This window comes from Podarcis raffonei, chromosome 4, assembly GCF_027172205.1.
Source record: "Podarcis raffonei isolate rPodRaf1 chromosome 4, rPodRaf1.pri, whole genome shotgun sequence".
In the NCBI taxonomy this organism is placed as follows: domain Eukaryota; kingdom Metazoa; phylum Chordata; class Lepidosauria; order Squamata; family Lacertidae; genus Podarcis; species Podarcis raffonei.
This window is the reverse complement of record NC_070605.1, coordinates 38,833,394-38,849,330: the sequence shown is the minus strand read 5'-3', so window position 1 is coordinate 38,849,330 and position 15,937 is coordinate 38,833,394. Positions and strand designations below refer to the sequence as shown.

At 46.6% G+C, this 15,937-nt stretch overlaps 1 protein-coding gene across 5 annotated transcripts in view; it reads left to right on the top strand.

Moving 5' to 3' along the window:
• MORC1 (MORC family CW-type zinc finger 1) overlaps window positions 1–15,937 on the top strand; it is a 54,536-nt gene extending 38,599 nt beyond the window's left edge. For 4 of the 5 annotated variants that reach the window (XM_053386287.1, XM_053386286.1, XM_053386288.1 and 1 more), the window contains 8 exons: window positions 301–393; window positions 2,872–2,938; window positions 9,065–9,167; window positions 10,534–10,680; window positions 11,399–11,489; window positions 12,029–12,079; window positions 13,353–13,535; window positions 15,400–15,937. In XM_053386287.1, the coding sequence (XP_053242262.1) occupies window positions 301–393; window positions 2,872–2,938; window positions 9,065–9,167; window positions 10,534–10,680; window positions 11,399–11,489; window positions 12,029–12,079; window positions 13,353–13,535; window positions 15,400–15,510 (846 nt within the window). In that variant the 3' untranslated portion in view covers window positions 15,511–15,937. The remainder of the gene's footprint in view (window positions 1–300; window positions 394–2,871; window positions 2,939–9,064; window positions 9,168–10,533; window positions 10,681–11,398; window positions 11,490–12,028; window positions 12,080–13,352; window positions 13,536–15,399) is intronic. The other variant, XM_053386290.1, reaches the window with a different exon arrangement.

Below are 15,937 nucleotides of genomic sequence, written 5' to 3'. Positions count from 1 at the left end.
AGCGCATTCAGACTATTTCCCAGATATTTGTGCAACATTATTATTATTATTATCGCTTATCATCATTACATTAATGGGCAGGTAGCTTGATTCTGTGTCAGAGGTCACATTCCGCTTGCAGCCATCTAGCTACCGTGGCAATAGACTCCGTCACAGTCATTGTTAATCATGGCGCTCCAGCACTGTTGAAATTAGTAAGCTATCTTGGGAAAGGCGGGTTCTTTTATTTATGTAGCAAACACTTATGTCGTTGTCGTTGAGCTATAATTAATTGCCCTAATTGTTCTCATTCTAATGCAGGTGTCACCTATTGAAACACAAGATGAAAAGCCATGTAATGAAAAGCTTGAGTTCAGCAAAACTGAAGCGGATAGCAAGCAAGAAATCATTTGCGTAAGAGCCCATTGGTTACTTCCTTGCGCAAATCAGACTGGATTCTGAGGTTTAGGCTAAACGTGGAGGAAGGTGCATGCTTTCAGAACCATATCTGCTTCAGTCATGTACAGTGGTACCTCGGGTACCAGAGCAAGATAATTGTTGGGCAAGATAATTTTGAAGCTTGCCTCATACTATGAATACAGTGGTACCTTGGGTTAAGTACTTAATTCGTTCCGGAGGTCCGTACTTAACCTGAAACTGTTCTTAACCTGAACCACCACTTTAGCTAATGGGGCCTCCTGCTGCTGCCATGCCGCCAGAGCACGATTTCTGTTCTCATCCTGAAGCAAAGTTCTTAATCTGAAGCACTATTTCTGGGTTCGCAGAGTCTGTAACCTGAAGCGTATGTAACCCGAGGTACCACTGTATAAAGAGGATAGAATAGGTATCCACAGTGCTCAACCCTTCTTCTGCCATGCCTTGCCTCTCACAGTCTGGTTCCAATATCAGAAGCTGGGCTGGCCTGAGAGAAAAGTGTTGGAGGGAGCAGGGGGAACTTTTGCTCTTGTTTGGGGCACACCTAGGGTTAAAGAAACAACTTGGTTACATGTAGCTTGAGACAGGCTTACTTTGAAATCCACATTACCTACATCTCTTAGGTGATGGCTGCTTCTAAAACATATATATTGAACAGGTGGCAAGAGTGAAACATTTCCTTTTAAAAAAATGCCCTTGCCTGTTTTTCTGATACTGGCACCAAAAAGCAATTTTCATTGCAGAAAACGTAGCATAGATGGGGACTGAATTACTTAAAAGTCCCTAATACTCAGCTGGCTGCTTTGAGCACTCTAAGCCTCTCCTTTGAAATACTCCTTGCTTTAATTACTTGTGGCTCATCTGCTCAACTGTTTGGTTGTCTAGAAATATGTACTACTTCCTCTGACAAAGAAAAAAGCAGTCGACAAACTGTATTATGCAGGTATAATTAGCACACATTTAAAAGAGTTCACTATCCTGAGTTAATTATGTTCCTGCCACTTATTGTAAATAGCAGGTGGTCGACCCAAAACAAAAAGAATGCCAGCAAGTGAGATTACACTTAACATATGTCAAGTCTTATGTTTACAATTACTTTGGGAGGCTGCGGTGCTGGCAAGTAGCATAATGAGAAACATCAGAAAATTAAGGCAATGGCTTCCAGAAAACAATGCAAAACAAACATCTTTAAATTACTTAAGATTATTTATGCCATTGAGGGCCCTATAAAGGGCAGTAACAAAAGGTTGAAACCAATTTTGCTGGGCTCCCCAAAGAGAGAACTTGAAATGTAGATATGATGGAAAATCTTTTGTTGATTTTTTTACACGTTCTGACTCAGGAAATATTATTTGATATTTAAGTGAAGAGCTCTCCCTACAAGAATAATTATTAATCAATCCATATCAAATTAGGGGTGTATGTATAGGGGTGTTAGGGGAGGGGTAGTACCTCTGATGGGGGACACGTTGTGCTCCCTCTGGGGTAGCTGGTCCACCTTTGGTCCCCACCGTGCAATCAGCTCTCATCTGTGGCTCCCAGAAGCTGTCATGTGACAGAGGCCACATGCCAGGAAAAGGCTTTGATTGGTCAGCTAAACCCAGCAAGGGTAGCCGATGGGTCTTAAGCCCTCATTGAATTAGGGACTTCCTCTGCATGCGAAGACAGGCTCCAGTGGATTGAGTGGACAAGACCCATGGCGGGTTGAATGGTCAAGAAAGTGGTTTCTGCACATGCTGCAGAGGGAAATAAGGAGAAGATGGGGTTCATTAACCTAGGAAGGTAGGAGAACTCTGATCCTAAACCTCTGCTGCCTTGCAGGATGTCTTTGGGAGAAGAAAAGGCTAAGGGGTACACCCTAGTCAGGTCTGGAGTCCCCAGGATGGTTGGATGGCGCTTTGTATGTCTCCTTCCAACAACTCCTGCAGCCAAGCTGGAGCCAAACATATGCTCTGCTTTTCTTTGGAGCATATCAGTGAGGCTCAGAGGTGGGGTCTTGTCATTTGGGCAGCTCAGGACCTCCATACACAGTCTTGTGGAGTAAGCTTTGCTCCTGGTCAAACTGCAGTTGCTTTAGCAACTGATACTGCATCGCAGGAAAAGATCCTGAAAGTTACTGCGTGGGGTGCAGACAGATGGAAGTTAGCTAGGAACAATGTACTGAACACCACAACAAGAATTATTTTAAGCAGGTGGAAATGTGCAGAATAATCTCTTTTCTTGTAATTATTGTGTTGGGCTGATCTAGCAGCCTCTTCCTATGTTCTTATAGTCAGATGCAAGTGAAGTTGTACAGTAGAGTCAGTAAGGTACTGGTTAAAAAGGAGACAGAGATTACTACAAGTTTAGCTACCAAGTTGAAATTAAAATTCCAATGGGGTTCCCAGTGCCAAAGATGCATGTATTTCTAAATATTTTGAGAAAAGACCTCTTCATAATCAAAATGTTACATTGCAGATTATACTATCTGACAGTGACACCGAAGTTACGCCAGAAGATGAAGACGTTATTTTCCTGTACAAAGGTAAAAGCAGTCATATTTTTGTCAGTGGGATATCTATTTTCATGTTTCTAAAATACATCATAGCCAGTTGTGATGGGATGGTGAGCTGCTTGTGCGTAAAATCCTAGTCCCTCAGAGTTTGGCTAAGTCCACAAACCTCTGTCTCTGACGGAGCTCCTTAAGCATGGCTCCATCAGTCGCTCGTTGAATCGGACAGTGGGCGTTTACGGAACTTCTTCCAGCATAAAAGCTCCTTAACGGAAACGCGTCTTCTGGACTCTCGGCGTGACAGTTTCCGGCGAGGAGTGGGTGTCCCTATAGGAGGTCTTGAAACCTCCCCACTGTTTTCGCTTGAAGTGTCTCTGAGCCCTCCCTCCGACTCACTTTCCCTTGGAACTCCACTTCTCCCCCTGCTGGTCCCCTCCTCAGCTGAATGGTCTCTCTCACCCTCCGTGAGCCCTTTCACCTCCTGCGTCTCAGATGGCAGTTCCCTGACATCCACCTCCCCTCCAGGGCCCCCTTCACCCCCTTCCCTCCCCTCCTCTGCGGGAGGCGAGGGAGCAAAACCCCTGAAGGAACCTCCCTCATCTTCCGAAGTTTCGAACACTTCCCTCCCCCTCTTGCTGTTTCCGGTTTCCCAGTACTCCTCCTCATCGGAGTCTGTTCCTCCTTCCAACTCCGATTCCCTGAATCCTTCCAGTTCCTCCTCATCGTCGGTGGTGCCAAAGTACTCCCTCCGGAACCTCGCTACTGGCTGAGGTTTCCTGGGGAACCTTTGGTGGAACGTTTCGATCAAGATCTCGTCACGGACCTCCTCTGCCGTCACCCAGGTGTTTTCCGACTCCGGTTCCCCTTCCCACGCGACCAAATACTCCACCTGATTACCCTTCCACCTGGAGTCGATGATTTCCGCCACATGGTTGCTGCTTTCCCTTTCTTCTATGGCTGGCCCCCGTGTGGATACCCCTTCACCTTCCCCCCTATATGGTGACAGTAATGACCTGTGGAATACTGGGTGCAGTTTCATGTGGTTCGGTAACCGGAGTCTGAAAGCCACTGGGTTGACCTGTTGGATGACCTCAAATGGTCCCAATCTTTTGGGTCTCAATTTCTTGCAACCCCCCTTGAACGGCAACCCTTGGATTGATAGCCAGACCTGACTCCCCACCCTAATGGTTTCACCTTCCCTTCTGCTCTTGTCTGCCTGCCTCTTATATTCTTCTTTGGCCCTTTCTAAGTTGAGTTGGAGTTGACGATGGATCGCTTCCATTTCTTCTACAAAATGTTCAGCGGCCGGGACACTCCATCTCTCCCCTCCTCCCCCTGGAAACGCCCTGGGGTGGCACCCATAATTAGCCAAAAAGGGGCTCATCCCGGTGGACACATTCTCCGCATTATTGTAAGCAAATTCCGCTAGCGCCAACTTTTCGACCCAATCGTTCTCTCTGTCATTGACATAACACCTCAGGTATTGTTGGAGGATACCGTTTGCCCTCTCCGCCTGCCCATTGGTCTCAGGGTGCCTGGCAGTCGAAAAGTTGACCTCTACGTGCAACAAGCTCATAAGTTTCCTCCAGAATCTGGACGTGAACTGTTTCCCTCTGTCGGAGACCACCCTCAAGGGGGCGCCATGCAGCCTAAAAATATGTTCTACAAATAATTTCGCTGTCTCTTCCGCCGTGACTGCATGTGAGCAAGCTACAAAGTGACCCATCTTAGTTAACAGGTCTACTACGACTAGTATGGCGGTTTTCCCCTGGGATTTAGGCAGATCAGTCATAAAATCTATCGATACCGCCTCCCACGGTCGTTCTGGTGTGGGTAACGGTTCTAATAACCCCGCTGGTGCCCGCCTTTCTCCTTTGGCTCTCTGGCATTGGTCACACCTTCTCACATACTCCCGTACATCCTCCCTCACCTTGGGCCACCAAAACTCCCTGGTCACCAACCACATGGTCTTGTGTTGCCCAAAATGCCCCGCTGTGGGATTGTCGTGCAGCTGTTTGAGTACTCTCCCCCTCAATTCCCCTTCGGGTATATATAGAGCCCCTTTGTAATACAATGCCCCGTTTCTTTCTTCAAAACCTCCGGGGTCTTCTCCCTCTCTCCTTAAACCTCTGAGCTTATCCTGGGCGTATTCATCATTTACCGTTCCCTCTACCAGTTCTCTTTGCCCCACCCAGGCCGCCCCACACACCCAGTGGTCCTCTGGGATAATATGTCTCTCTTCAGGCGCTCCCTCCCCCTCCAAATATTCAGGTTTGCGAGAGAGAGCGTCCGCTCTGATGTTTTCTGGACCTGGCACATAGCAGATTTCAAAATGGAATTTGGAGAACTCCTGGGCCCATCTCACTTGTCGTTGGTTGAGCACTCGTGCCGTTCTCCAATACTCCAAATTCTTGTGGTCCGTACACACTTGCACCTTATGCTGTGCGCCAATTAGTAAGTGTCTCCATCTCCGGAACGCTTCGTGAATGGCGAGTAGTTCTCGGTCATATACGGTGTAGTTCCTCTCGGATTTGTTCAGCTTACGCGAAAAGAAGGCACACGGTCTCCATTCCGACTTATTGCTCCCTGGCTGAAGCAGCACCGCCCCCACCGCCCGGTCTGAGGCATCAGTTTCCACTCTCATGGGTTTTTGTAAATCCACATGCAGGAACTGTTCTTCCGAAGCGAATGCCCTTTTCAATTCCTCAAATGCTTGCTCCGCCTCCGCCGTCCAAACGAATTTCTTCTTGCTGCTTAGACAGTCCGTGATGGGAGCCGTTAAGTGGGCAAAGTTCTTGATGAATTTACGGTAAAAGTTCCCAAACCCTAAGAACCTTTGCACATCCTTTTTCGTTTTCGGTGTCTTCCATTCCAGCACCGCCTGGACCTTGCCTGGATCCATGGCTAATCCCTTGTCTGATAAGCGGTACCCCAGGAATTCCACCTCCTTGGTGTGAAACTGACACTTCTCCAATTTCACCCACAGCTGGTTTGCTTGCAGCTGGCTCAGCACTTCCCTGACATCCTTTACATGCTGCTCCTCATTCTCTGAATATATCAGCACGTCATCGAGGAAGGCCACGCAATTCTTGTAGAGCAAAGGTCCCAGGACATGGTTCATGAGCGATTGAAAACAGGCGGAGCCTGATTGCAATCCGAATGGCATAACGAGATATTCAAAAGCCCCCAAAGGGGTGAACATGGTGGTTTTCCATTCATCCCCTTTCTTTATTCGTATCAGGTTGTATGCCCCTCTCAGGTCCAATTTCGTGAATATCTTTCCCTTCCTCACCCTGGTCAAAATGTCATCAATCCTGGGCATGGGGAAAGTCACTGGTTCTGACACGGCATTTAGCCGCCGGTAGTCCACTACAAGCCTGGGTTTATCCGTGTTTTTTTTGTCCACAAAAAACACTGGGCTCCCCCCCACCGCTCTGGACTCTCTGATGAAGCCCCTCTTCAGGTTTTTATCAATAAACTCCCTTAACTCCTGCATTTCCCTGTCTGACATGGCGTACAGCTTGCCCACGGGGAGCTGGGCCCCAGGGACCAGGTTAATTTGGCAGTCAAAGTCTCTATGCGGTGGTAGTTTATCTGCTTCCCTTTCGCTGAAGACCTTGCTCAGATCAGCGTATTGTTTGGGCACCTTCCCTTTGTCTGCCACTTCCGTCCCTGCTAGAAAGGCTTTTGCCCCTTCTGGCACCTTTCCCTCTCTGCAATGTTCCAGGCAATGTGCTGACCCAAAGGAGACCACTCTCTGATGCCAGCCCACTAGCGGGTCATGCAACGCTAGCCAGCTCATTCCCAAAATGACGGGAGCCCCTCCCAGGGTGGCCACATTGAACGCTATCCTTTCGGTGTGCCTGGCCACCCTCATAACCATTGGGACGGTCTGTAGGCTAACTTCTCCTCCCAACAGCTCCCTCCCATCGATCGTGGTCACCTGCAGGGGGTTGCTTAAAGGGAGTGTCTGTATCTGGTGTTCAGCTGCAAACTCCTTACTCATAAAATTACAGGAGCTGCCTGAGTCCAACAGCGCCTTTGTCTTTAGTGGGTATCCGTTTGCCAGCTCTAGCAACACCTCTATTACTAGGGCTGGTCTTGGAGGTTCCGGAGTGGGCACTTTTACTGCTCCTTGGCCTGGCTGCAGTGCCCCGACGGTGGCAGCCAGGCGTTGGCTTTTACTGGCTCCTGGACTCCCTCCTCCTTCCCCCCAACAGCTCCCGCCATCCCTTGCCATTCCTTTCTTTGCGGGCAGACTCTGGCAAAGTGACCTGGCTGCTGGCAGAGATAACATTTCTTGGCGCTCTTTCCCTCCTTCTTCCTCCCTTCACTGGGATTTGAAACTGCGCGCACGCGCGCTGTTCCAACTTCCATCGGCTCTCCTGGCGGGAAACTTGGCTCTGGAATCTCTGGAATGCGGAAATCCCTCCAACGCTCTCCTTTCCCCTCCCGCTTCTCCAAGGCTCTTGCCTCCTGGCGCGCTCCAATGGTCAGCGCTGATTTGGTCAGCTGGTCCATAGACTCCGCCCTGGGCGCCCGGGAAAGTTCGTCTTTCACCGCCGAAGAAAGCCCTTCTTCAAAGAGCATTTGAATGGGTTCCGCCGATAGGTCCCATCCCAATTTATGTATCAACATTGTAAACTCAGTCCAGTACTCACGAACCGATCGGCTCCCCTGTTTGCAAGCCATCAATTGTCTGCGCACCAGTCCCTGTTCAATCTCACTGGAAAACATCAAATCCATGGCGCGAAAAAACTTCCTCGTGTCCTTCAGCATTTCACTATTCCCTGCCATCAGGGGTCTAACCCAGTCTCTCGCCCCCCCTTCGAGATGGCCAATCACAAACGCCACTCGCGATGCCTCGTCGGGAAAGTCGTTAAACTGCAGCTCGAGAGCATACTGCATCTCTGTCCTAAAGGCTTGATAGTTCCTGGGGTCCCCCCCAAACTTCTGCACCAATCCTGGCATCTTTCTTGCTAGTGGGGCGCCTTTTGTCTTATCTGCATCCTGCGCCCTCCTTTCCTCTAGCCTCGCCGTTTGCAGCGCTAGCTGGAGCTCCAACACCCTGTACCTTTCTTCCAGGCTTGGACCCTCTCCAGCTCCTCCTGCTCCCCCGGCTCCGGCTGGGTTGCTCATGATGCCTCTCTGCACAAGCTGCTTTCAGGGACTGTCCGATTGCTGTGATGGGATGGTGAGCTGCTTGTGCGTAAAATCCTAGTCCCTCAGAGTTTGGCTAAGTCCACAAACCTCTGTCTCTGACGGAGCTCCTTAAGCATGGCTCCATCAGTCGCTCGTTGAATCGGACAGTGGGCGTTTACGGAACTTCTTCCAGCATAAAAGCTCCTTAACGGAAACGCGTCTTCTGGACTCTCGGCGTGACAGTTTCCGGCGAGGAGTGGGTGTCCCTACAGGAGGTCTTGAAACCTCCCCACTGTTTTCGCTTGAAGTGTCTCTGAGCCCTCCCTCCGACTCACTTTCCCTTGGAACTCCACTTCTCCCCCTGCTGGTCCCCTCCTCAGCTGAATGGTCTCTCTCACCCTCCGTGAGCCCTTTCACCTCCTGCGTCTCAGATGGCAGTTCCCTGACACCAGTATCTCCACTTACATAATGCTTTAAAGGTGAATTAAAGACAGTGCTGTGCTTGAGGACTCATAACCACAGATGATAAGGGAATAGCATCATGGTTGCTGCCATTGGTATGTGGCCAAGGTCGGAAGAGGTATTTGTTTTTGTGGTGCCAGGCACTGTGAAAAGATCTTTGACGCAGGCTGAAAATGTCACTGGTTTTGTGTCTGCACAGCCACCTAGAGATTTCTGCACTACACCAGTGTTACACCAATGTGCCCTTATTGTTGGCAGTCAGTTGTTCAGAATGCGCTTGTAAGGACTGCAAAATTGTATTACATGACTTCTAGAAAAATCCTATCATGTTTGTCAGACTTGACCTACATGTTCATTTCTAGCCGGATTTGAAATTACTGGAAACCCAACTCATGAACCAACTCATACTTGAATGAACTCCAGCCCCATTAACATTTAGCCAAGCACATTTCAGGAACCTCACTGCAGCTTGCATGGGGCTCCCGCATCCAGACTTGCTCACTCAGTTAAAGCTAACTTGCGTGCTATTTCTTCTGATATTTTTAATTCACTTAGAAGAAAAACAGGAAGAGTGTGATGAAAAGGGAGGCAGTGCATTCAGCCCAAATAATTGTTTTGATTTTGAGAAAAAACATTTGCCACCAGCGAACTTGGAAAGGTGAGTGTACCAGGATCCTCACTGGATAAGGTTTTGAGTTCTAATTTATTTACAGTGTATACATCACAATAAAGGTAAAGGGTAAAGGGACCCCTGACCATTAGGTTCAGTCGTGACCGACTCTGGGGTTGCGGCGCTCATCTCGCTTTACTAGCCAAGGGAGCCGGCGTACAGCTTCTGGGTCATGTGGCCAGCATGACTAAGCCGCTTTTGGCGAATCAGAGCAGCGCACGGAAACGCCATTTACCTTCCTGCCGGAGCGGTACCTATTTATCTACTTGCACTTTGAGGTGCTTTCAAACTGCTAGGTTGGCAGGAGCAGGGACCGAGCAACGGGAGCTCACCCCGTCGTGGGGATTCGAACCGCCGACCTTCTGATCGGCAAGTCCTAGGCTCTGTGGTTTAACCCACAGCACCACCCTATACATCACAATAGGGAATAGAAATAATGTAAATATGGGCAGACATGAAAAGAGCCAAGATAGTTTAAGCCCTGCTGTAGAGACTTAGGACTCAGCTACACAGCTGCAAATAAAACATTTTAAGTGTGTTTTAAGTGCAATATGCAATGTGACACTAGATGGCGATGGTGAACCTTATAGAAAATTCAATGTATTTTTAAAAATGCTTTTTTAAAAAAGCATTTTCAGAACGGTTTTTATATGCATGTAGATTCCACCTTAAGCACTGTGAATAGGGAGGGGTGGGAGCTGGAACACGGTGCCAGAGAGCCCAGAAGTTCCCAGTTTCAAACCTATTGTCTTTGGGTAGGGTTGGGGAAAACTGCTGCCAGAAATCTGGGAGAGATACTGCCAAAGGTAGATAGGCCAATAGTTTGAGTAATAATAATTTTATTACAGTGGTACCTCGGGTTACATGCGCTTCAGGTTACAGACTCCGCTAACCCAGAAATAGTACCTCGGGTTAAGAACTTTGCTTCAGGATGAGAACAGAAATCGTGCAGTGGCAGCGCAGTGGCAGCAGGAGGCCCCATTAGCTAAAGTGGTGCTTCAGGTTAAGAACTGTTTCAGGTTAAGAACGGACCTCCGGAACGAATTAAGTACTTAACCCGAGATACCACTGTATTTAGACCTTGCCCATCTGGCCTTGTTGCCCCAGCCAGTCTTGAAATAAGGCAGACAACATTCCTGTTGGCTAGACTCATCCATCTAGCTAAGTATTGTCTAATCTGAATGGCAGCCTCTCTCCATGTTCTCAACCAAACCTTTCTAATCCTATTTAACTGAGATGGCATGCCAGGAATTCAGTATGCAAAGCCTGTGTTCTACCCCACAGCTATGGTTCTTTCCCTGTTTGGGAGGAGGGGTATGGTCCTTGAATTGATCTTTGTGGTATGTCTGTTCAGTGACTCCATGGAGACCTCAGAAGACGACAGCAAAGAGCAAGCTCTTGTTGCTGAGCAGGAGTCTAATGATGCAGTTTTGCACACATGTGGGGATCCCCAGAGCATTTCTGAAAACAAAATGGTAGAAACATTGACAGCTCGCATCAAGTAAGTATTCCTAAAGGTACAGTCTTGCAGCCAAATGTGATGTCCTTGTATCCTAACAAGGACCTTTTGAGGCCTAATTTCATGCTAAATATGAATCAAGAAGGCAACTGAGTGATGGGCCTATTGGACTGTGAAATACTTAATGAATATACACTACTGTGTGGAATTGACATTGAAATGGTCCTCCAGTGACCAGTTTAAGGCATAGATTATATGGTCAACAAGAATAGCTGCTTGTATGGATTCTTAAAAATATTTTTAATAACTCTGTTAAGGCTTTCAGCATTATTATTTTTTGCAGACAAGTAATTCCATCAAGATCCTTACTTAAAAAAAATACTCAGTTGATAATAATCTAGCATTATGGATAGATAAACAATGAGCCCAATTTTTGAAAGTGTGCATTTGCACTCAAGGCCAAATTACACATTATATGAAATACTCTCAGAAATGTGGTTAGGTCCTCTTTTTTAACAAAGCACAGCTATGTTGGGGGGGGGGGTAGTCAAGATCATGGAACAATTGCAGTTTAGCTCCTTTTCCGTGCATCATTTTCTATCCAAAACCCTCATTTCAGGAGCAAATGGCAGCTTTTGCTATGGTTGGTGAGAAAACAGTATGGGAGGAATGTTAAAAATTCCCCACACATTGGATTCAGCCTTTTTAACCTATGATGGAAGGATCTGTTTTGGTATGTTGCAATTGTTGTCTTTTCCAGAGAGATCCTGCTATACTTTTTACCCAAATGCAATCTTACAAGAGAACATCTTTCTTCTATGACCCCTGAAGACATTTTATCTATGTTCAAGGTGAGTGGACATTTGAATTATATAAAAATTGTGGGAATGTGCTGGAACTATTTGTATTTAGTCTAAAGAGAACAAGGACGCTTAACCACTCAGATTTCAGGTATGCGGCGCAAGTTGTTCCGAGTATGTTGTTTAGGGACTATAATGTTGCTGTCTCATTTGTTCAGCTTCAGGACACTTGCTCCGATTTTGCATTTTCTTCAGCATTTGGAACTTCTGTTTCTTAATTCCAACTTGGAAGATAGGATATGATGTTGATAAGAAGATGAGGAAGGCAAGGAAGGAGCCAAGTGGGGGCAAGCCAACACTGTTGGGCTCCCACACCTACCCACTTTCCATGCAGAGCATCCAGTGCTCCTGCCCCAGTCAATCATTTCCTGATGGGGCAGTGTGGGAAAGAGCACTGGATGTCTCAAGCTGGATGAAATTCTGCTGTGGGGCACAGGTTCCACGCTACTGCTTTGCATCTTACCGTACAAGATTTTCACCCTTCTTGCCATTTTCTAAGTCTAGGCATTTTGTTTCCTTTATGCCAATAGCTGAACAGGGATTCTGAGCGGAATAAGGCTGTGCCTGTGGACATAATTCAGGTAAAAGCTATTTAATACGACCAATTCATATTCTCTGAAATGATTTTCTATTGGATCAGTCACAGGCATGTGAGATTTATGAAGAGAAATGCAACACATGGGAGGCTGGCATCTTCAATGAATGTCTAAAAATAACAGTCTAAAAATGAATGTCTAAAAAGAACAAACAAAAACCCTTGCAGTTTAATTTGTGTTAAGGGTTTTTTTCCTTGTTCACTCAAGTTCTAAATTGCCAGGAAGTGATAGCTGTTGAGGGTTGTGCCCCTAACAGGTGTGTTAGTTAGGCAATGTTGATATGGTATGGTCTCCTATCCTGCGGTTAATTCCAGTTTCACCACCAATTTGGATCTGGGTGGCTGAGGGGTGCACCTATCTGTCTGTTCCCTGGTATAGATGCATGGAGACGATGCAACTGAAGCTACCACTCCACAGTACAACTACCCTACTGGTAACCATCTACACAAAATGATTACCTGTGGTGTAAACAGAAAAAGGTCTCTTGCAATCCTTTTGGAATTGCCCCCTTTCCTCTTCCCACCAAGCCTATTCAGCACCATCCTCCATCTTTGGCCATGTACTTTCTTTAAAGACCATAAATAATGTACCTCTATGCTTGTATAAGAGGGACGCGGGTAGCGCTGTGGGTTAAACCACAGAGCCTAGGACTTGCCGATCAGAAGGTCGGCGGTTCGAATCCCTGCAACGGGGTGAGCTCCCGTTGCTCGGTCCCAGCTCCTGCCAACCTAGTTCGAAAGCACGTCAAAGTGCAAGTTGATAAATAGGTACCACTCCGCCGGGAAGGTAAATAGCGTTTCCGTGTGCTGCTCTGGTTTGCCAGAAGTGGCTTAGTCATGCTGGCCACATGACCTGGAAGCTGTATGCCGGCTCCCTCGGCCAATAAAGCAAGATGAGTGCCGCAACCCCAGAGTCGGCCACGACTGGACCTATTGGTCAGGGGTCCCTTTACCTTTATGCTTGTATAAAGTGCCACTCAGCCACCACTAAGCAACTCCCCCTATATTTCCATTTGCTTATAATTTCAAGAGCAGAGCTCTCATCCCGAGGGGATGGCAGAGCTATTGACAAATGAATGACTCTCTCGCTGCCCTGGGCAGCATTCTGAGACCGGGGTGGACAATACATTTACCACATGGATATATCTTGGGGCTTCTTTTTGATTAGTTGGACGAACAAATTGTATATTAGAGTGTAAGAGGGGAAATTGCTTTTAAAGTCCACACTAAAATTTCAAGGGTATCAATATTTGTTACAGTATTTTTCGCAATATGATGAACAACTTTTTGAAAAACTCCTGTCTATAAGGCAGCATGGGCTTCTAGCCAAACAAGCTGCTGAAAAAAAGATTAGTCTGTGTGGGACGCAAATAAAAGCGACAGAAGGACGAATTAAGCATCTGCAGGAGAAAGTAGCACAATTACTACTGCGCATCCATCCAGTAAGTGCTGACAGTTTATTCCAGTGCTTGGTTTGATTAACTGGTTTTGCTACATCTGAGAAAATAGGATGCATTCTAATATTTCTAACATGGCCGCAATATGGATAGAGAAATGCTGTAGGTCACTTGTGGTGGTAGAAGATTTACTGTCAGAGCCACCATTTCATCCATTAAGCGGTGTGTGCCAGTCACGAGATTCAACTTGAATCTATATCTGTATCTCTGAAAAGCAGCCATGCTTGGTACCTTGCCAGTTCAACGCATTGTTGGGGACCAAATTAGATCCGTTAGAAACAAAGCTCCCTTCCCCTTTCATTCACTATAACAGGGAATCTAAAAATGGCTACTCCCCCCCCCCCTTCCTTCTCACAGAAATTTGCAAGCATAGCAGACCTTCCGGAGTGGATTAATGTTGCCAGTTGGTGGACAGACCCATGTGAAAAACAAATGTGGTTTTTAATTGATCCTCCAAGCCACTGCAATTGCAGTACCCTAGGAAAACGATTCACCACAGTTAGAAGCTTGTCGAGATGAAAGATATCTGCCCCCGTCCCAGCAGCACATGGCGTGGCTGCGCTGTACCACATACCTGATGCACTGTCAGGAGCACCAGTTTAGCTCCATTTGCACCTTGCTGCTGCTGCTGCTGCTGCTGCCCCATCTCCCTATCTCAGAGTGTTGCAACAACTCAGCTGGGCACCTCAGCAACTCACCTCTTCCTACCCTCTTGAGGTGTTTCCCCAACAACTTGGTTTTATTTGGGGGGGGCAGTTGTGAATTTTTTGGACAGGTGATTCCAATAGGCAATTTCGTAGCTCGGGGAGTCCATGATCCAACTTGAGATGCCTTGTTAACTGAGCAGTCCAACGCAGAAATCCCACTTATCCCTGTGAATCAGGATACACAGAGAATGCACGTCCCCAGAATCCATAGCTTTGGCCTTTGACAGTTGAGGGAGGGAGGGAGGGAGGGAGGGAGAGAGGGAGAGAGAGAGAGAGAGAGAGAGAGAGAGAGAGAGAGAGAGAGAGAGAGAGAGAGAGCAACCCTGTAACTGTGGTTATAATTTGTTTTAAACAGTTTCCAATTTTGTATTTTAAATTGTTCTCACCAGTGCTGTTTTTCTAGCAAAAGTGGTGCTGGAACTCACCATGAACGCCTCCCTTGTCCTCTTATAATGGAAAGGGTGCCCACCTGAGAGGTGTCGGAACTGAATTCAGTTGTGTTCCAATTGAATAAAAGCCCTGGTTGTCACCCACCCTGGGACCTTATGGCGAAGGGCAGGTGATAAAAATCAAATTAACGCTAATAATACTCCATAATTTTTTTCCAGTCCTCCTCTAATCACTAGTGTTAGAAATTCTCTTTAACACTAACTACTTAACTGATTTCACCCTTTGTCCATTTGTCTTGTTTATAATCATTTTATCTTCATGAGAAGATAATCTTGTTGGAAATGAGATTATGTGGTTATATTTACAGAAATTTTATAAAGCTGTGATGCTGAGACCCAAGCCGCAAGTTACACTAAAACACAAGTTCATGGGGGCTGGGAGCGACACCATTTGAAATGGTCATGGACTGTAGCCCAACAGCCCTGCCAGGGAAGAAACAATGATTACTTATCACTGGAGGGATGAGCAGGGAGATGCCCTTTCCCCAACTACCATTTACTCCTTCCAAATCATCTCCCCCCCAATAGCTTTTCCTCCTATGCACCTTCCAATTTGTCTTTTCCGTTACTTACAGTTGCCTGTGTTGTGCAGTTTGGGGGCCTAAAGAGCTGACTGACTGCTTATTCTGGTTAGCTTTCCGTGGAGCCTATTAATGTTGTAATAATGTCTCTCTTTGCTGCATTCTGTTTCAGCATCTTCAAATAGATAACCAGGAAGACTTTGACAACATCCTAGAAAAGGTTCTAAAGAAAGACAGACATGAGAGCATTGGTCCTTGTGAACAGTTAACACCACAAAATTAAGCTGAACTTTCTTTGTTCCATGAAGAAATTGGGAAGAGTCTTAGCACTTGATAATGTATGGCCAAAAATATAAATAGATAGCAAACAAGCCACACAGGACACAATCTTCCTTGAAACCTTAAATATTACAGCAGAGCTTGTAGAGGAAATGATATGGATGGTGTCATCCTAAGTATGTTTTGTTCTTTGCCTACCATATTTTGGTGGTGTCGCATCCAGCCCTACTTGCACTGCTGCGGTGTAATTTCTCTTCATTTCAGTGGAACACGCCACACAAATGTGTGGACATGGTTCAGCCAAATGGGTCCTTGTGAATATTATGTAGTGGGGGGAAAACACCCTGAAACATTTGTTGTTGCTTTAAAAGTGATTTCTGTTTGTTTGGAAATAATAACCTCACTAAACATAAAATGTTAACTTCTATGAA